The sequence below is a fragment of the Coniophora puteana genome, assembly GCF_000271625.1.
Source record: "Coniophora puteana RWD-64-598 SS2 unplaced genomic scaffold CONPUscaffold_1, whole genome shotgun sequence".
Lineage (NCBI taxonomy): Eukaryota > Fungi > Basidiomycota > Agaricomycetes > Boletales > Coniophoraceae > Coniophora > Coniophora puteana.
In genome coordinates, this window is record NW_006913053.1 from 2,238,386 (window position 1) to 2,256,919 (window position 18,534).

Sequence of the window (18,534 nt, forward strand, 5' to 3'; positions counted from 1 at the left end):
ACTATTCCTTTGCGAAAGACAACACAATGTCCATGTTGCGTCTCGCTGCCCAGAGAACCGTTGCAAGCAGGGCAATCTGCTCCTCCACCAGAGGCAAGCTTTCTTTTTATTATCTGCTTTCTTATTTTTCTCATTTTGCCTCAGCTGTTCGCCCGCTCTCCCTCCTTGCACGCGGCCGTTCCACCGCCTGGAATGCCTCTACCCGCACTTTTGCTCCAGTGCCTCTCAACGCCAGTGCGTGCTCTTTGAGAATTTTACACTTGCCTCTCTCACCTCTTCTAGCTTTCCGTCGCGGCTATGCTGACGCCTCCAAGTTCTCCCGTGCCAAGCCGCACATGAACATTGGTACCATTGGTACGTCTTACTCTCTCCTGCCTTGCGAACCACCACCCAAACAAGTACACTACAGGTCACGTCGACCACGGCAAAACCACTCTCACTGCTGCCATCACAAAGGTTCTCTCCGACTCTGGCGATGCTCAGTTCACCGATTACTCTCAAATCGACAAGGCGCCAGAGGAGAAAGCCCGTGGCATCACTATCAATTCCGCCCACGTCGAATACGAGAGTGGTTCCCGCCACTATGGTCACATTGACTGCCCAGGACATGCTGATTGTACGCTTACGTTTAGCTCGCTTTCTTGGACCAACCTCACATACTGCTAGATATCAAGAACATGATTACTGGTGCTGCTCAGATGGATGGCGCAATCATTGTTGTCTCCGCTACCGATGGCCAAATGCCTCAGACTCGCGAACATCTCCTTCTCGCCCGTCAAGTCGGTATCAAGAAGCTGGTCGTCTTCATCAACAAGGTCGACATGGTTCAGGACCCTGAAGTTCTCGAGCTCGTCGACATGGAAATGCGCGACCTTCTCTCGACCTACAACTTTGATGGTGAAAATACACCCATTATCATGGGCTCGGCTTTGGCCGCTCTGGAGGGTCGCGACGACGAAGTTGGTGCGACGAAAATCAGGGAGCTGGTCCAAGCTTGCGATGAATGGCTTGATGTTCCTGCCCGTGAGTATTTTAGCCCTTTGCCGCAATAACGCCCGCCTGAAGACGTTATACAGGCGACCTCGATAAGCCATTCCTCATGCCTGTTGAGGACGTTTTCTCCATCTCGGGTCGTGGTACCGTTTCGACCGGTCGTGTCGAGCGCGGTATCGCCAACAAGGGCGATGAAGTCGAGATCGTTGGTCTTGGCGCGTCGTTCAAGACCACTTTGACCGGAATTGGTCCGTTCCTTCTTCTTGACCATATGACTGTTTCCTCATATTCGTCGTACAGAGATGTTCCACAAAGAACTCGACAGAGTGGGTTCAGCTGGGTTTTAAGGTACATTGAAGGCTGACTTTTGTGCAGGGTGAAGCCGGTGACAACATGGGGTGTTTGCTCCGTGGTGTCAAGCGGGAGCAAATCAAGCGTGGTCAGGTGTTGATTGCCCCCGGCTCGATGAAGGCTGTCAAGAAGTTCCAGGCCCAGATTTACGTCTTGACCAAGGATGAGGGTACCTGTTTTCTGTCTTTTTGAGTAACTAACTTGCTAACGCCGTTTTAGGTGGTCGTTACACTCCCTTCATGTCCAACTATCGCCCTCAGCTCTTCCTGCGGACTGCGGATATTACCACATCGTTGAGCTTCCCTGAGGGCACGCCTGATGCTGAAGAGCGGATGGTGATGCCTGGAGACAACGTGGAGATGGTTTGCGACCTCGTTCACGATGTTGCAGCTGAGGAGGGTTCTCGCTTTACCCTTCGCGAGGGTGGCAAAACCAGTAAGTGCACTGTCTGTTTTCTCGAAGGTCAAATCTGACTGCTTCTCCCAGTTGGTACCGGCATTGTGACGAAGGTTCTCGAGCACGCATAAGACTAGACTAGCACTTACTTACATCTATACTTGTTACATAATACTCTGCATCGCATATTCATGTCCTCTTCTCAGCATCACATTGTCCTAATTCTAAGAGAAGACCTTTCGCACGTCCCATGCTGTTTTTTGTCTGCATTTAGAGCCGGCGTGCTTCCGTTGACCCGTTCCCTCCGCCTTGGCGCGTTACGCGACACAAACCGCAAATTCCGGCCGTCTTGCACGCACCTACTTTATCTCTTATCCCCACCGTCTACCTTTCCATCCTCTTTCAACCATGTTTTCCGTGCTCAGACAAGTCGGCCGCCAGCGTGCTGCCATACCCGCTCGATCCATGAGGGCGACTACGTACCGTGGTGCATCTAGAAATATCGTCAGTGAGTGAAAGTTTGTCAAGCTAAGCCACGATAAACGTGCTCATGGGTTATGATAGCGAAGGGATACACTGAGGAGCACGAAATTCTGGCATTTGACGACGAGACTGGCCTCGGTACTGTGTCCATTACCGACCACGCCCAGTCCAGTCTCGGCGACGTCGTCTTCGTCGAGCTACCTTCAGTAGGCACCGCCATCCAGAAAGGAGGTGCGACATCGTGAATTATCGTACCTGTCTAATGTTTTGTTCATTGACGGATTCTGTGCAGATCAAATCGGGGCCGTTGAAAGTGTCAAGGCCGCCTCGGATATTGTGAGTAAACTCGTGTGCGAAGCATCGAAAACCTGACGTTCTGACAACCTTGTCTTGCAGTATGCACCTGTGTCGGGTGAGGTTGTCGAGGTGAATGAACGCCTCAACACCGAGCCAAGCCTGCTGAACAAGTCTCCCGAGGACGAAGGTAAGCAGCCGAGTGCCTACGTCGTGTGTTCTGCGGATGCTCAAAGTTGGTTTCGAACCCACAGGTTGGCTGTGCAAGATCAAGCTCTCGGCACTAGAGGAGGTACGATGATTTCTCTAAAGAGTTGTATAGACGCTCATCCTCTTTAGCGCGACGCGCTCCTTTCTGCGGAGGACTACAAGAAGAGTTATGAATCATAAGTTCTCTATTTACTCATGGGGACCGACGCTGTATGGCCTCAACTGCCATGATATGATTTGTACATTTAACACCCCGGCCAGACGTCGGGGGACTTATATTAGCTCGATGATCATAGAATCCCTAGATTGGTTTGGGTTTTTGGCGGGTGAATTGACATTGTTGATCTGTGTTCACACACGAGGGTCCGTACGCTTGATCAAGATATAGTTAGGCAAGCTAGACGGGGTACCCGGACACGCACGAAGCGAGATTACTGTATGTGCAATAGTTGCTGGGGATGCGAATATGTGGACAAAACATGGTGACAGAGAATATGCACTCTATAAGGCGTTTATGAGGATTGCTCGTACTTGTACTTCTCGCCTCTCGCTTCCATGCGTTCCTTTGCCTCCTTCAGCGCCCAAGTTTGAATACTGGTTTGAGATGTTAAGACGTAGCATATCCAAGGACGAAATAGGCTCACCTGGTGTCCGGCTTGTAGTAAAGCATCACAGTTGCTAGCGCCATGGTTCCAAACATGCCATAGTACCAGATGTTCTCCCACTCCTCCTTCACTCGTTTCTGGCCCGGCGGCGGTGGCTATCCGAAAAACACGTCGATAATTTCATAGAAACTCGGGCTAGACTAAACCCACCTTCTCGCCGAAGAGAAAGCCAGTGGGCTCATTGTATGATGGGGGTCCATGCGAGGCATAGCGCCTGCCCAGGATGCGCTGAGGTGCTCTGACCTGGAGCGCACGTAGGGATGAAGTCGGTGGCATGAATAGTTGGTAGGCTCAGACGTTGGCGCGGCAGGTCTCGGGCGTTGTCCATACCTAATTTACTAGTAAATACATGTAAACATCTCACTCCTATCACACGCTCGTCGGCTTGGACAAGATCACGTAGTCTCCTTCCTCTTCATCCACCCACTCGTCTCCGTCCTCGGCGAACCCTGGAGATGTTTCGTCCATCGTGAACCTATTTGGCTCAACTTTTTATTTTTACTTTGCAGATGCAACCGTGCCACATACCCCATATGCTCGTAAAACCGACAGGCGTCGGCATTCGCTGCATATGATGAGTTTGTACAATGCGACGCTTGCTGCAATGACCGGGCGACTAACCTTTGAAGACGGTCAACATCACTTTCTTCATGCCCCACGCTGCACCCATCCTAGACAAATCCTGCATCAAGGCTTTGCCAAGTCCGAGCTGTCGGGCCGTCGGCGATACCTGCAACTCGTAGCTGGATTACTCATTAGACTGGGGACCCCAACATCGCAGATGGACTGCACCAGTAGACCACATTTTCTCGTTCTTCCCGTTCAAAGCGAAACATGGCATAGGCTTCGACCTTGGCTCGCTCGTCGTCTACGTTCTCGACTGAATGGCTCTTGTGGACCACAAGAAACCGAGATAGAGGATGGAACAATTCCGCTTGCTTTTCAGGAGGATCCCAGCCAAACGATGACGAATTATACCTATACAAAGGTGAGTGTATGCGGAAGGAGAGCATATATGGGACCGACATGTCTCGCATATTGGTTTCGAAGATGTTCCAAATGTCCTCTCGAGTGGACTGAGACAGCGTCGTTGAAGTTTGCACATCGACGCAAAACCTACCAAATCAGTTAGTTCTCCTATGCTCGCGATTGATATTTATTTTTCTGTACATTTGTTCTTTGAGCCTTAGTGTTGACTGAACCTGACTTGCGAGAACTTCCGGTGACGCCTACATACAAGTAGTCTGTTGGTTAGTAAGGGAATAGCAAAACAACAAGGACTAGAGCACCTTGTTAGCTTGGTTAACCTTGGAAAAAGACATCGCGTCCCCAGCAGTCGACTGTCGAGTACAGGAGATCGCAGTGGCACACTGAATTGACCTTCGGGTGCGCGGATGCGGTAACCGGCGCGTCAATATGAAGCTCTCGTGACCTTTGCTTTTCGTCATTTTTATCTCGAGACACTAACCGCAACGCCGAAATCTTATCTCTATTGAAACGATTGGGAAGTGGACATACCAACGAACAAAAAACGAGGATGAAGCTCGATGCGACAGACCTGCGCTACATAACCGCTGACGAGTTCCGAGTGCTTACCGCGGTGCGGTAGCTTCAGTTCTCTTCGGTTTTACCTCCTAACGCTCCCAACTCAGGTTGAGATCGGATCCAAAAATCATGAAGTCGTGCCGACCCCTCTCATCGCTCAGATATCCGGCCTAAGAAGCGGTGGTGTAAACAAACTCATCGGGTCGCTGGCCAAACGAAATCTAATTGCAAAGGTTCAGAACTCTAAATGTACGTCGCATATCTCAGAAACCAGCAGCCGAGTTGACGAATTCTAGATGATGGATACAGACTCACGTATGGCGGATATGACTACTTGGCCATGAGAGCACTGTCCAAAAGAGACTCCATGCATTCTGTCGGGAACCAGATTGGTGTCGGAAAGGAAGCCGATGTCTATGTGGTAGCAGACGTAGAGGGCAATGAAATGGTGCTCAAGCTTCATCGGTATGTTTGATTACATTGGCCCGCTTTTGCTAAACATCATCCTAGTCTAGGTCGAATATCTTTCCGTGCAATCAAGGAAAAGAGAGACTATCTGGGCAAACGCAAATCAGCATCGTGGATGTACATGTCTCGGCTGGCAGCTGAGAAAGAGTGGGCGTTTATGAAGGTATGTACATCGCAAGGACTTGACAAACAGAATTAATAAACAATCGACTGGTCAGATCCTATACGAGCATGACTTTCCCGTTCCAAAGCCAATAGACCATGCACGACATTGTTTACTGATGGAGGCCATTGACGCATACCCACTGTACGTCAAAGTTTATCTGGGACGAGACAATGCCTGATCATCAACTTGACGATCAGCCGACAAGTTTCGGACATCCCCTCTCCTGGAAAGCTGTATTCTACTCTTATGGACATCATTGTCCGCTTCGCTAGCGCCGGGCTCATCCATGGCGATTACAACGAATTCAATATTCTCATCAAGCGAGACTCTGGAGACCCTGTGGTCATCGATTTCCCCCAGATGGTCAGCACATCGCATGCAAACGCCGAATGGTTAATATGTTTTGTGTACTACGAATTGCAGCCACTAATGTCATTTCAGGTATTTCAACAGAGATGTGGAGTGCATAAGGACATTCTTTCGGAGAAGGTTCAAGTACGAGAGTAGCTTGTATCCCCGGTTCAGGAACGCAAGCTCTGAAGGTGACGGAGAGAACTTCCAACTGGATGTGGTCGTTTCTGCAAGCGGGTGGTCAAAGAAAGAACAAAAGGTTTTGGAAGAAGTAAGCACGTTCTTGCGTTTTATATGGAATGTCAATATCCTGATCATGTTCGTCGGGTTAGTATATGGACGCCGTTAAGGAAGACGAACCTCAAGGGACTCTTGATGATAGCGACACGGACGAAGAGGAAGAGGAAGAAAGCGAGCCAGAGGAAGAAGAGGTGGAGGACGCCATCGATGGCAACAACGACGAGCATAAAGTTGACAGTGAAGGCAGAGCGGAAGCTGCAGATGAAGAAACAGTACACACTGAAGCCGACGCGCAGGAAGACGCCGATTGTTCATCTGCTGTTTCCCGGCCATCAAGTAGGCTTTCTAGGTCACCACCCAAATCACGGTCGCCCTCTCCCAGCTCGTTGGCGAAGATGACGGCTTCACTGAGCCTTAGTTCCGCGCCAACCGTTCACGGAAAGGTGAAAAGTGACTTGGCAAAGAAGGCACGACAGCAAAAGAAGTACCACTCAAAACGCAGCGTTCAGCGAGCCGGACGACCGCAGGGGAGTAAAGCAAAACAAGATTCACGGGTGAAGCTTGACAAAAGCGAAATATGGGGATAGTTAACTATGCCAGCATGTGATGATTAACCCTACATATGCACTACACAGCGTTATCCACGACTGCAGCTATGCATGGCCATCGATCGCAGAGCGACTTAGTGCCTATAGTATTTCAGTTCCACATAGTTGTAATCAGTACGCGAAGCCGAAAGGGGCGGTACTTGCCGCGCGTTGCAGTGTTTGGTCTTGGTTTCATTGCAAGTATAGTACTCACTCTCAAGCCAAGTGCTCCTTCACATCCGACTCGCCCTACACACTAACCAACCCCTGACTATTCGACCATGAACAAAGCTGAACTCGAAACATACCAGGTTCAACTCTCTCAAGTTGAGCTCGCGCTCCAAGCTGACCCCGATAACGCCGAACTTGTCTCCCTCCGCAGTGAGCTGAAGGAGCTCATTGAGCTCACAGAACTTGCCATTGCCCAAGCAGAACCTGCATCATCCTCGCGAGCCGATTCCACCAAGAAGGCTGGCCCATCAGCTTCCACACATGCATGGGCAGCTGGAAACGACTGTCTCTCCAAGTACTCTGGTGATGGCAACTGGTACCCCGCCCGGATAACGTCCGTGGGCGGCTCCACAGACAACCCAGTCTACAGCATCGTCTTCAGAGGCTACAACACCACCGAGCTTGTCAAGGGCTCGGAAATCAAGCCAATGCCACACAATTACCAAGATAAGACCCCAGCTGCGTCTAACAAGCGAAAGCTGACCACGGCAGAGGAAGAGGAGAGGGAAAAGAAAAAGAAAAAGAACGAGAAGAAGTTGGAGGTGAGAGCGCAGAAAGCCAAAGAGCAGGTCCAGAAGCAGCAGTCATGGCAGAAGTTTGCCAAGAAGTCGGAGAAAAAGGGTGTCCACATCGCTGGCGTTTCTGGGACGAGCATATTTAAAACACCTGAAAATCCGCTGGGACGAGGTGCGATCACGCTTATATGCGCTCTGTTTCCCATCTGACACCAGTTCAGTCGGTGTCACCAATAGTGGCAGAGGAATGACGGAAGTGGCATTGCGGACAAAGCACAAGTTTTCCGCTGATGATGATCAGGCACCTTAGGCGGGGTCGTAGAGTTCAGGCTTTTTGTTCACTGCATGTATGCACGCCGCTCTTTCCTATGTCAACGCGTTGCTGATCAGGCTCTCAAAGGTATGCCAGCAGGAGGTCGATGATAGTCAGAAAGGGCCACTATCCAAGTTTTGAGGGCGTCACGTAACCGTCTCCTCTCTACTATTCCTTCAGAACCTCATCAATGTTCTTCACTATGTTAAGTACTAAACAGCATTGCAATATACGGGTCCTACGTTCCGCATAGCAACTCAGCAACACACCACCAACTCCGGACCCAACATCTGCTGCTGAAACGAAGCTTGTCGTCGAAACCGTTCACAGCTATGTGAGAATGAACCCTACGCTCGAGGTGGTATTTCACACCTTTTCTCGTACGGTTTAGACCGTTCGCTCAACAATCGCTGTCCTAGTGAAGTTAGCAGGGTACACGGGAGTTTTCTTGTCCATCCGCGTCGAAGATACTGGTGCACTCCTCACCAAGAGGTAAGTTGGGGCATACACGCATACCTCGCTGGTTGTCCCTCTTTTTTCATTCTGTCTGGAAATGTCTTGGTTTATCTTGTTGTTGATGTTAACCTATTTGTCGGTTTCCAAGTCCTAACAGGATGTGGGTTACACAAACTTGATCTATGGCTGAGGTCCTCAGGCCGTATTCACCACGAAGCATCTGTCCAATTAAAGTCAAGTAACGTACAAAGCCACAAAGATTCATCGTATACTACAAATATCGAGCCTTACATGAGATATTGGTCCGTACAGCTTTAGAATACAAGTTCCAGTTACAGTCAAGACGTTAATTCAACCTTGGAAATCCTGATACGGAGGGAGTTGTTCGCCGTCTCTCTTGCCTTCCTCCTGCCCATCTGCATCGGCACTGTGACCAGCCGTAGCACGGACGTGCTCTACCTCCTCACGCTCAAGCCTCTTCTTCTCGTCTTCCGCTGACTCGTAAGCAGGCGTCAGCGGGCCGGGGTGAGACGAGGAGGTGCCGGCTGCAGCCAGAACACGTTCCCGCTCCTCCCTCTCCAGGCGCTTCTTCTCGTCCTCGGCGCTTTCGTGGGATACACCCGATGAGTTGGGCGGCTGTCCGAAGGTTGAGGACAAAGGCGGCGTGCTGCCAGGCAAGCCGCCACTGCGGGGGCCAGCGGTCGGGTCTGCTGCCTTGACATTGTGCAACGATCCGCTGGCCGGCCCAGGTCCGTCGGACCCCGCAGATACGGGCACGCCAGTTTCGGCAATAGTGGGCGTGGAGGAAGGCAGCTTCGTCTGCGCGGCCGCGGCGGTAGTGTCGATCGGAGTAGGCGAAGAGGCAGTCGGGGCGACGGTGGGGATGGAAGCTGGAGACTGATTGAGTGCATGTAGGTCAATCGGTGGTGAGCTCGCAGGCGGTGAGCTCGCAGGCGAGCGCGGCTTCTCGGCGTCGCTGCTGGGCGGCGGTGAGGGAAGGGGAGGGGTGACTGAAAGGCCGGGATGGTTTGCCTCGATCGCTTCATTAGATGCGATCTCAGAAGCATGAGTCTCCCCAAAGGACCGGGTATCCGAACGTGAGAGGTCTGCCACAGAAATATCTTCGTGAAGGCTGATATGACCCGTCTTGTAGTTGTCGAGCGCTCTCTGAAGTGATGCGCGCGCTGCCCCGGTCTCGTTAGCTCCTTGATAGGGGCTAGACTGGGAGGGTGGGATGCTCGGCAGAGCGCCGATGATCTTCTTCGAGGCATGAGAAAGAAGGATGAGTTTCTCGCCGTACTGGGGAGTGGGCAAGGTTTTAGCATATATACTACACGACTACAGACTGAGAACTGACCTCGCGGATGGCATCCCACTTCATCTCTTCACTCTCTCGTACGGCTTTGCGCTTCAGAAGCTCGATCTGCTTCTCTGCCCCCGTGTCTTCCTCCTCAGCTTGAGCCAACTGCTTTCTGAGCTGGGAGAGCCTCTGCTCCATCCCCTTTTGCTGATCGTGCTCGATCCGCCCAATCTGGGTTTGCAAGCCTGCGCGTGCATTCCGTCGTGGAGCAATGGCGTTCTCAGCATCACGCAGCGCCTTGATGGATGCCCTGGAGGCGTCAAGCTTTACAGCGAGCGAGGATGCAAGCGATCCTTGAATAAAGTTGAGGTACGCCAATCTGTCGGTGACTAATAGTGCACGTCAGAACCATCACCTTATTTTTTCCTAGTTATCAGAAACATCGAGACACGCACCATCCTTGATGTCAGCATCTTCGCCTTGGCCCCAAGTATACAACTCTTTGCTCTGGGCCTTGGAGTCTCTGGCTACGCAATCGAAATCGATGGCAATGCCTTTCTCGACAGTGATAATGCGTTGCATGGGACCCGCGCCAGAGTATTGCTGCCCGAGGGCGCGGAGCTGATGCTGGAAAGCATCGATGGTGACGGAGCGATGGCCGCCTTGAGATGCTGCTGAGTTTGCAGAAGGCTGGTCAGGGGCAGTTGTACCGGGAATGTGGCCTGCAAGCGGCGTCTGGTTAATCGCGCTTGTGGCCTTGTCTGCGATGGAGGAAAGGAAACTGGGAACAGGCATCTTGGGTGGGTTGCTAGCGATTGAGGGTAGCAGGGAGCTCAAGGGGGCTTGGTTTTATACAAGCTCTGTACCCTACTTCCTGGTTGGCACGGCATGGCGTCACTGGGCGTCACTACCACTCGGCCGCAGTAGACAAGAACCAGGAACTGTCATTTCACTGGTCAGTTTAACTATAACTGCCCCGAGACACAGCACATATCGCAACAGCCTTCCGCTGTTGTCTGCGCGCCGTTTCATCCCCTTCATCTCTTCACTCGACGCACGACAAAGACCGAGCAATCAGCCGATAAATTAAACACGTGTCTACTGTCCTACCACAGCCATTAGATGACAATCTTCTTAGCAGCCTTCCCCTTCTTCTCCGAGTCCTTGTGCGAAAGGAACTCCACCTCGGTTGCCAACGGGCCCTGGAGCTTCTGGCTCTCGCTATACCCGAGCACACTCGTCTTAAAGTTCCGTCCCATCGCCTCTATCCGCTCCCGCAGCTTATCGTCCTCGTCACCTTGCCCCGTAGGTGCCAGCCTCGTCCATATCGATAACCGGTAAAACTGCGGACGCGTCGACACAATGACACCGGTCACAAGCGACTGCGGGTGAGGCTCGGTGGCCTCGCCACTGGTCAGGTATGGGTCAAACGTCTCTCCGATGGCAGCCAGCATCTGTGGTGAGTCAGATACAGACCAACGCTATGTCGACATATATGCGTACCGTGAAGAGCCACATTTTATCGATATTTGAACGATTCTTGTCTTTGGGGAGCTGTATGCTCCACTTGCCACCATTTTTGTTGGCATCGTCTTCCCAGGCAGGGATAATCCCTTCCTGCAAAGGCAGACGGGCGTGAGATTTGGTCTGTGGTAGTGGTCACAGGCCTACCTTGAATAGATAGTAGTTGGCCTTTTGTGGGAGATGTGAAGGAGCAACGATGTGGTTGTACAAACTGGGTACGTCAGCAGGGAACAGGGCGAGGGAGAGAAGAGAGGGCATACCCCCAGAACTCCTCGACACTGTCGAAGGTGATGACTCTTTTGATATCTTCCATCCACCCCAGAGCTGCAACATTACCTGGGGTCTGGGGTAGGGGCGTTTGAGGAAATGAGGATATAGGAGTTTGAGGGAGGTTGCGTCCTTTGGTCGCGGGGGAATCAAACCAAAGTGTCCACGGGGAGTAGAGAGGATGCTGTTCGATCGCGAAGAGAAGTCAATGGGTAGTGGGTACAGACAGTGGAATCAGCTTACCTTGACGTTAAAGTTGGTTGGATCGCTGAAGACAGTGCGGATCTCGTCAGCCTGAGCTTGCATGTCGATCTCCTGGACTTCGCCCTGCTCATTGTCCGAGTTCTCGGGACTTGCGGTCGTCTGAGCATTTTCTGCAAGGACTGCAGAGAGAGCAGCTTTGGATGCCTGAAGGGCTGCGGGAGGAAGGGGGGAAGATGTGGCAGACATGATGGGAGAAGGAGCAGAGAAGGGTGGAAAGGGGTCCGAGTTGAGGAGTCTAGGGCTGATATTCAATCAATGTGTGCAAGCTGCAAGCTTGATTCTGAGCAGTAATCGAGAATAAACGTTAACAGTGGAGGGATCGGGGGAGTGCACGAAGATTATGTCGCGCTCTAGAGAAGGTCAGGGGCGTGAAATTTGAGTTTTCGGTGTACAGGCAGGTGAGCGGGTGGAGGTTTCTTTGCAAAATCAAAACTCCTGGGTGTCAGAAAGGGTCGACGGACTCGGCTCTTGCCGTAATGCCGAAAATAGGCCGAAAACAGCAGTGAGTCATCGGTGATTACGCTTGTCATGCATCTAATCAGATAACATAATAAGGCACGCCATCAACGCTGACGTGAGGCCTCGGCCGGAAGGAAGGAGCCGGCCGACCGTGAAAGGGTGACAATATTTAGTGCTGCCAATTGCTCATCGACGATTACAGTCTCACCGCCAATATCCAAGTCTGCCCCTAGAGAGGCTCCCGTCTGGCATCGACGGTCACTTCGACATGGAGCCATTTCACGCAAAAATGGTCGCAGCAGCCACAGGCTCTGCTATGACTGCCCTCACAAGTCAGTCGCATCTCCTCTCTTTCCCGAGTCTGCCTCCTTACTTTGTCTAGTGACTCCCTTTGACGTCGTCAAGACCCGGCTTCAGACCCAGCCAGTACAGTCAAAACAACAGCCCTTGTTCTCGCGTCCGCCTCTCAACAAGTGTTGCCAGCCTGCAAATGTTCCTTGTGTACGGAATATGTCCTCCCTCGCTCGTCAGCTACCAGGCGCTCAGGTTGTCTGCGTATATGAAGGCGGATTAATGCGTACAGAGCGCGTCACTGGATTTGTGGACGCCATTCGTCACGTCTTACGCGTAGAAGGTCTTCGAGGTCTTTGGAAGGGTGCCGGAACATCATTGTAAGTTTCTTACTTGACATTTTATATCTCGTCAGCTCAAATGTGGTCATATAGAATGATCGGTGTCCCTGCGTCTTCCCTCTATATGCTTGGCTACGATTATCTTCTTCGCGAAGGACTTCCTCCCTTTATAAACTCACCTACTTTGCTTCCACTAACGGCTGGAGTTATGGCACGCACTTCTCTCGCAACACTTCTCTCACCATTAGAGCTCGTCCGCACCAATCTTCAATCGACACCGAAATCACCAGACCATCCACACACCCTCAAGAACGTCGTCGACTCAATACGCACAGTCGTAAAGGGACGAGGCATCCGCTTCCTATGGCAAGGCCTTGGGCCAACTTTGTGGCGCGACGTCCCCTTCAGTGGCATCTACTGGGCGGGTTACGAAGCATGGAAACGGTTCTTTGAGCGCCGTGGTCAGCGGGGAACCTATGTTGCCTTCGTTAGCGGTGCCATCAGCGGAACCACAGCGTCTCTGGTGACGTCACCTTTCGACGTTCTCAAAACGCGAAGGCAGGCCCTGCTCATGTCCAACCACATGCCATCTGGCACGACTGCAACTTTTGCTCTGTGCGCTCAAATCGTTCGCAACGAGGGTGCCAGCTCGCTGTTTGCCGGCTTGGCACCTCGGATAGCCAAAGTCGCACCAGCTTGCGGTATCATGATTGCTTGCTTCGAGGTATGCTCAGATATAAGTTCTCTGTAGATTCAGCCAGCTTACTTGCAACAACAGGGCATCGGAGGCTTCCTATCCCAGAAGGAAGGTCAGGAGATTTAGGCACACGTACATTTATTCTTTCCCGTTTATCCAGAGGGCACGGTATCCTTACATACGCATTAATCATCGCATTACTAGATATCTCATTGTATGATTTCTGTATCCTAACGCAATACACACTATCCGGATGCTCCATGCGAAACACGAGAGTCATATCATCCTAGTCTGTTGAGTTGCTTCTTCGCACCCGTTAGCTTCCCTCCAACCCGGTCTACATTCTCGTTAAGATCGTCAAGCAGTTCGTTCTGGGACGCAATCTCCGCCGAAATGGCTTCTCCAAGAAAACGTTGCCGTTGTAAGATAGTAGTCAACTGAGCGGCCTGACTGTCCTGCGATTCCATTTGTACTTTCTGGAGCTGCAACAGTCCCTGATCGTGCAACGGACGCGTCTGGTCCGTCTCCTGCGGCTGCTTGGACGCGCCAAAGACGCGGGTGACCGGTCGCGCGAACCCTCCTCCGCCCATCAGCGCCGCACGATCCGATTCCGGCGCAGGAATGGTCGTGGCGGCGGAAGGGCCTGTGCGCGACAACGACGACGACTGCCGTGCGATCGTGACCATCTTGCCGAGCTTCTCGCACTCGTCCTGGAGGCGCGCGACCATGTCCGTGCGGCGCTGCAGCTCGCCCTCGGCCATGCCGCCCAGACCGAGCTCCTGCAGGCCCTGCGTGAGCACGCGCACGCGCGAGAGCAGCTCCGCGAGGCGCTTCTTCGCCTGCACGTTCGCCGTGTGCGACGCGCCGACGTCCCCTCTATCCGCGAGCGCGTCGCGCCGGTTGATGTCCGCACGGACGTCCCGCACGCGGTTCTGCAGCTCGAGGTGCTCGTCCAACCACGACGAGCTCGAGAAGCGCCCCCCGCCGCCGCTTCCGCTGCTCTCCCCACCCGCGCCCCCGCCGCCCAATGTGCCCTGCCTCCCTATCGGCACGCCGAGGAACTCGCGGAAGACGATGCTCTCCCGCCAGGTGTCCTCCCGTGCACTGATGATCGCACGCAGGTAGGTCTCCAGACCGGACCGGCGTTCCTCGATGATGCCAGAGTCGTCCCGGAAGGGGCCCTTGAAGATGGAAAGTGTGTGCTTGGGCGGGAGCGGTGCTGGAGGGGCCGATCCGGTGGACTTGACGAGTTCGGTGTGCAGGTCGACGAACTCGGAGTAGCGGCGCCACATCTGCCATGATCGTACACTGGCTTGTATTTCGATGCGATAAACCGTGTGGGGTTTAGGCTGCGAGCGTTCTTCGTGTCCTCGAATGGATACAGCTTGTATGGCGGCCATGACGGGGAGGGCGGAGGGTATCTGGGATGAGTAATGGGCAAGCGTAGAGACAGTGCCGGAACAAGTGCCGACCTTCCAGGGGGCGCCAGGTGCGGCAACACGAGTCCATTTCTTCTAACTCAACTTTATACAACATGCATTGGCCAGTAAATAACATAGCCTCTATTGTACAACAGTGCTCCCCAGAATACCAAATGGTTATCTATGGTTATAACCTTCAATACAGCACGATAGCAGATTCGACAAGCAAATACAAGATATATGGTGGCTCAGATCATCCGTCCACTCGAGAGTCGGTCCAACCTGATAGTAATACACAACCGTAACCGCATCTCACAGAACACCGGACGTTTTTCACGATGGAAGAGACACGTTTGGCACGGCCAGTCGATCCGTTGAGCGTATAGCCTCCTCAAACTGCTCCACAGACCCTCCTATACTCGTTACCCCGATCAGGTACTTGAGTACATCGCTGAGCGTGATAACGCCTAAAAGTCTTCCTTTCTTGCCCCCTCGTCTCTCCTCCTCCTGTAGGGCGAGTTGGATCAGTGGACATGAACACATCAGGGAGAATGTACGTACATCGCCTTCAACAACCACCAGTCTGTGAACCCGCCTCTTCTTGATCAGTTGCAAGAGTGTGCCCAGCGAGTCAGAGGCTGTACAGATCACGACGCCGGGGAAATCGGGTGAACGCTGATTCAGTGCCTCTCGTACAGTGAGATCAAGGGACTGGTAAGCCCCCAGCCGGACAAGCGTCTGTGCATGCGGTGTGAATTAACATAAAGGCGATAAGAGACGATCAACGTACAATAACATCGACCGTTTCATACAGGTTGACGACAATGCCATCCTCGTCGATGATGGGCACGGCAGATATCTCCATTTCGGAAAACAGGTGAACGACGTCAAACACGGGTGTGTCGAGGGTAGCGGTTGCTATCGGCCAGAATGGGTTGTCGTGGCCCTCCTCTGGTTCAGGGGGGGAGAGAGGGTGGACATATGTGCCTATGCCAAGCTTCCTGAGGGAGCAATGAAGTTGGTGTACTTCTTTGGTGCACTGGAAGTGCCAAGTTAGACACAAGACGTAGTGCGAGGAAAGAAGACACACGTTAATAGAGATGAACTTGAGGAGCCTGTATTGAGTTAGGACGGATACGATTACTTCGTGTCCACTCTCAGAGTCGTTGTCGAGGAGGGGTAACCGTCTAGCGTGTGTCTGGATGAGAAGCCTTGCGGCATCGTAGAGGGAGCTATCGGGATGTTCTCGAAGCATTGGTGGCGTTGCAACCCCCAGTGCCTTTTCAATTTCTGTGAGTGGGAAGTCAGAGGGTTGTGGGCATAAAGTACGAGAGAGAGATATACCCCTCAAAGACTCGAGTCTGAATGTCTCGACGTCGGCTGCAGCGGTGTCGTAGGATGCGGTATGATAGTAATACTGGATAAGATGAATAATGTCGAGCACGGTCAACATGCCGGCGAACTTGGACTTGTCGCTGTTCCAGAGAGGGGCAGACACGACGCCTGGACAAGAGAGGTGATCAGGTATGAAAAGTTAGATGAGAAGGTTCAAACCATTGAGAAGAAGGCATTGAAGTGCTTTCTTTACGTTGAGTTTTGTGTCGAGGACGAGGAGACGGAAGCTGACGGGGAAGGCGTCGTAGGCGGTGCGGCCCCTGAGGGTTTTTCGGATGGCATGGAGGGCGGCGTCGTGTGACTCCTGTGTCTGTGGCTGGGGGAGATGTGAGCCGGCGCGTTTGCGGGTGGACGGCTTCCTGCGGACTCTGGGGGATGCGGATGTGGGGGAGAGCGTCGAGCTCATTTGCGATGGGGAACGGAGAGTGTGATAAGCGGATGTATTATATAATAGCAATAGGAGCGGAGCTGTGCACGACCATTACGCTTCCGACCGCCTTCAAGGACCTGCACCGCTCTGACCTTCTCTCTACAAACTAATGTCCCAAGACGACCCACACCAGCCCCCAGATGCCCTTCTCTTTATCCTCCCCCTCCTCATCGTCCTCTCCACCTTCCTCTTCATCCTCCTTCTCTTCCTCGTATGTGTCATATTCATCCGCAGGCGCCGCGGCATCGTCCTCCGCGACTCAGACGGCCCAGTCGACATGTCGCGGGAGGACCTCATAGACGCAGACGGTGGTTTCGAAGGTCTCGAGTCAAGATGGCTCGAGTCGGTCCCAGACCTCTCTCGCAGAGCCTACTTGAGAGCCAAAGGTGCGTCCTCTTCCCGCCCGCCTCACTGCAATCTCATCCCGTCCCCCGCTTTTCAGACTATCAACTCCAATATCCCCCCAACTCCCAGCCAACCGACATCACCCTCTCCCAGTTTCTCTCCATCCAAGAGAAAGGCGTATCAGCCTGGTCCTTTGAGCCCGACTATGAGACTCTCAACTCTCTTCTTGTTCACGCCCGCACCGAGATCACATTCTTGCCCGACCCAGCCTCTGCTTCTTGCGTTCAGTCGAACCTTCCCTTGCCGAAACTCAACGAAGTTTACTACTGGGAGGTCAAGATGTTCGATCTTCCCGAATCTACCAACGTCGCCGTGGGACTCGCCACTAAACCCTACCCTTCCTTCCGTCTTCCGGGTCACAGCCGACACTCGGTCGCATATCACTCCAATGGCGACAAATCCTTCAATTATCCCTTTACGGCCGCCACCTTTGGACCCCCATTGAAGGAAGGCGATGTCTTGGGCATCGGGTATCGCCCTCGCTCTGGCACTGTCTTCTTCACCCGAAACGGTCGCAAACTCGAGGACGCGTTTGTTGGCCTCACCCGCCACAATCTCTTTCCCACCATAGGCGCCGATGGTCCCTGTAGTGTTCATGTCAATCTGGGCCAAGCTGGTTTCGTGTTCATTGAGGCAAACGTCAAGAAATGGGGCCTCGCTCCCAGTGTGGGAACTCTCGCACCCCCTCCAGCCTATGGCAGCGAGCGAGGCAGTATCCTTCTTGATGTGGGCGGTGGAAATCGGCCGCATGAAGGATCATATTTGCAGGGCAGCCCAGGCGCATCGTCTGCCCCAATATCGAGGCGCTCGCACAGGTCCAGGAGGCCAAAGAGCAACAACGTGCCTGTTGCATCCTCACCATTGCGCGGCATTGCAGAACCCTCTCGCTTACAGGAACCGTCCACTCCACCACCGCCTATCACGCCTATTGATGAGGAACCTGGAGAGACGGCTGGCCCCTCTGGCACGCAGCGCTATGTTTCTCCAACGGACATGCCATTCCACACCCCTCACAACCAAAATCTGCCGCTCCTCTCTCCTACGCCCGAGGATGGCACCGACGAAGAGGACGAGAGACATGATGGCGATTATTTCTCCTCTGGATCCCAATCCCCCAGCAGCGAGCAGACGGCAGGTGCGAGCAACCTTTTTAGTACTCCTAGGCGTCGAAGCCAATCATTCTCTCATTTCCTCGCCGGCTCTCCCACCGCGGGTGCAGAAATGACCGCACAGGTACTCCCTCTCCCCGAGTCACCTCGTACTCCGAACCCACCGACTCCTAACCAACGGGACATTCACCTGCAGGCGTTCACCAGCTCGGCGGACTCACAGCGCACCGATGCACTCACATCGGACACACCACCGCTGACGAGACGAGATCCTCCGTCGTACTCGCCGCTGGACCCGTATGCTTATTCCGAAGGCGTGCATATAGATCTCCCCGCGGAGGTGATTGCGGCTGCATTGGAGGGCGGG

The 18,534-nt window shown here is 53.0% G+C and overlaps 10 protein-coding genes across 10 annotated transcripts; 5 read left to right on the top strand and 5 right to left on the bottom strand.

The window, feature by feature from the left end:
* Nucleotides 1-16: 16 nt before the first annotated feature.
* CONPUDRAFT_78931 (translation elongation factor Tu) lies at nt 17-1,947 on the top strand. Its single transcript, XM_007764590.1, has 10 exons — nt 17-93; nt 145-234; nt 283-354; nt 410-616; nt 667-1,023; nt 1,077-1,241; nt 1,294-1,319; nt 1,369-1,513; nt 1,564-1,779; nt 1,831-1,947. The coding sequence occupies exons 1-10, from the start codon at nt 27-29 to the stop codon at nt 1,869-1,871; spliced, it is 1,386 nt and encodes a 461-aa protein (XP_007762780.1). The 5' UTR covers nt 17-26; the 3' UTR covers nt 1,872-1,947.
* A 350-nt stretch (nt 1,948-2,297) lies between these two features.
* On the top strand, nt 2,298-2,907 carry CONPUDRAFT_45423 (glycine cleavage H-protein; the record flags this gene model as incomplete). The annotated part of the gene is made up of 5 exons (XM_007764329.1): nt 2,298-2,454; nt 2,516-2,559; nt 2,620-2,707; nt 2,772-2,809; nt 2,857-2,907. 5 exons carry the CDS (start codon nt 2,298-2,300, stop codon nt 2,905-2,907), a joined length of 378 nt encoding a protein of 125 aa, XP_007762519.1.
* Nucleotides 2,908-3,098: 191 nt separating this feature from the next.
* CONPUDRAFT_115217 (uncharacterized protein) lies at nt 3,099-3,677 on the bottom strand. Its single transcript, XM_007765205.1, has 3 exons — nt 3,543-3,677; nt 3,372-3,487; nt 3,099-3,321 (listed from the first exon to the last, which is right to left on the bottom strand). Exons 1-3 carry the CDS (start codon nt 3,666-3,668, stop codon nt 3,240-3,242), a joined length of 324 nt encoding a protein of 107 aa, XP_007763395.1. The 5' UTR covers nt 3,669-3,677; the 3' UTR covers nt 3,099-3,239.
* An 84-nt stretch (nt 3,678-3,761) lies between these two features.
* On the bottom strand, nt 3,762-4,714 carry CONPUDRAFT_148722 (acyl-CoA N-acyltransferase; the record flags this gene model as incomplete). Its single annotated transcript, XM_007765206.1, has 7 exons — nt 3,762-3,867; nt 3,921-3,957; nt 4,014-4,135; nt 4,185-4,370; nt 4,419-4,508; nt 4,563-4,621; nt 4,682-4,714. The coding sequence occupies 7 exons, from the start codon at nt 4,712-4,714 to the stop codon at nt 3,762-3,764; spliced, it is 633 nt and encodes a 210-aa protein (XP_007763396.1).
* A 141-nt stretch (nt 4,715-4,855) lies between these two features.
* Nucleotides 4,856-6,799, top strand: CONPUDRAFT_161358 (RIO1-domain-containing protein). The gene is made up of 9 exons (XM_007765207.1): nt 4,856-4,992; nt 5,045-5,186; nt 5,234-5,402; nt 5,448-5,568; nt 5,624-5,712; nt 5,769-5,963; nt 6,013-6,193; nt 6,255-6,434; nt 6,512-6,799. Exons 1-9 carry the CDS (start codon nt 4,930-4,932, stop codon nt 6,578-6,580), a joined length of 1,209 nt encoding a protein of 402 aa, XP_007763397.1. The 5' UTR covers nt 4,856-4,929; the 3' UTR covers nt 6,581-6,799.
* A 231-nt stretch (nt 6,800-7,030) lies between these two features.
* On the top strand, nt 7,031-8,470 carry CONPUDRAFT_134047 (uncharacterized protein; the record flags this gene model as incomplete). The annotated part of the gene is made up of 4 exons (XM_007765208.1): nt 7,031-7,667; nt 7,717-7,842; nt 7,896-7,958; nt 8,019-8,470. 2 exons carry the CDS (start codon nt 7,031-7,033, stop codon nt 7,803-7,805), a joined length of 726 nt encoding a protein of 241 aa, XP_007763398.1. The 3' UTR covers nt 7,806-7,842; nt 7,896-7,958; nt 8,019-8,470.
* A 145-nt stretch (nt 8,471-8,615) lies between these two features.
* On the bottom strand, nt 8,616-10,359 carry CONPUDRAFT_45222 (uncharacterized protein; the record flags this gene model as incomplete). Its single annotated transcript, XM_007764316.1, has 3 exons — nt 8,616-9,563; nt 9,622-9,953; nt 10,020-10,359. 3 exons carry the CDS (start codon nt 10,357-10,359, stop codon nt 8,616-8,618), a joined length of 1,620 nt encoding a protein of 539 aa, XP_007762506.1.
* Nucleotides 10,360-10,641: 282 nt separating this feature from the next.
* CONPUDRAFT_95392 (cap binding protein) lies at nt 10,642-12,024 on the bottom strand. Its single transcript, XM_007765209.1, has 5 exons — nt 11,599-12,024; nt 11,349-11,539; nt 11,236-11,299; nt 11,068-11,181; nt 10,642-11,018 (listed from the first exon to the last, which is right to left on the bottom strand). Exons 1-5 carry the CDS (start codon nt 11,803-11,805, stop codon nt 10,683-10,685), a joined length of 912 nt encoding a protein of 303 aa, XP_007763399.1. The 5' UTR covers nt 11,806-12,024; the 3' UTR covers nt 10,642-10,682.
* Nucleotides 12,025-12,281: 257 nt separating this feature from the next.
* CONPUDRAFT_141115 (CBS-domain-containing protein) lies at nt 12,282-16,635 on the bottom strand. Its single transcript, XM_007765210.1, has 9 exons — nt 16,383-16,635; nt 16,173-16,331; nt 15,919-16,118; nt 15,619-15,867; nt 15,390-15,566; nt 13,487-15,335; nt 12,804-13,432; nt 12,461-12,749; nt 12,282-12,410 (listed from the first exon to the last, which is right to left on the bottom strand). The coding sequence occupies exons 1-6, from the start codon at nt 16,627-16,629 to the stop codon at nt 15,162-15,164; spliced, it is 1,206 nt and encodes a 401-aa protein (XP_007763400.1). The 5' UTR covers nt 16,630-16,635; the 3' UTR covers nt 12,282-12,410; nt 12,461-12,749; nt 12,804-13,432; nt 13,487-15,161.
* Nucleotides 16,636-16,762: 127 nt separating this feature from the next.
* Nucleotides 16,763-17,877, top strand: CONPUDRAFT_44886 (SPRY-domain-containing protein; the record flags this gene model as incomplete). The annotated part of the gene is made up of 2 exons (XM_007764285.1): nt 16,763-17,039; nt 17,096-17,877. Coding segments are annotated over 2 exons (1,059 nt in total), but the record flags the coding sequence as incomplete, so codon positions are not given.
* Nucleotides 17,878-18,534: the final 657 nt, after the last annotated feature.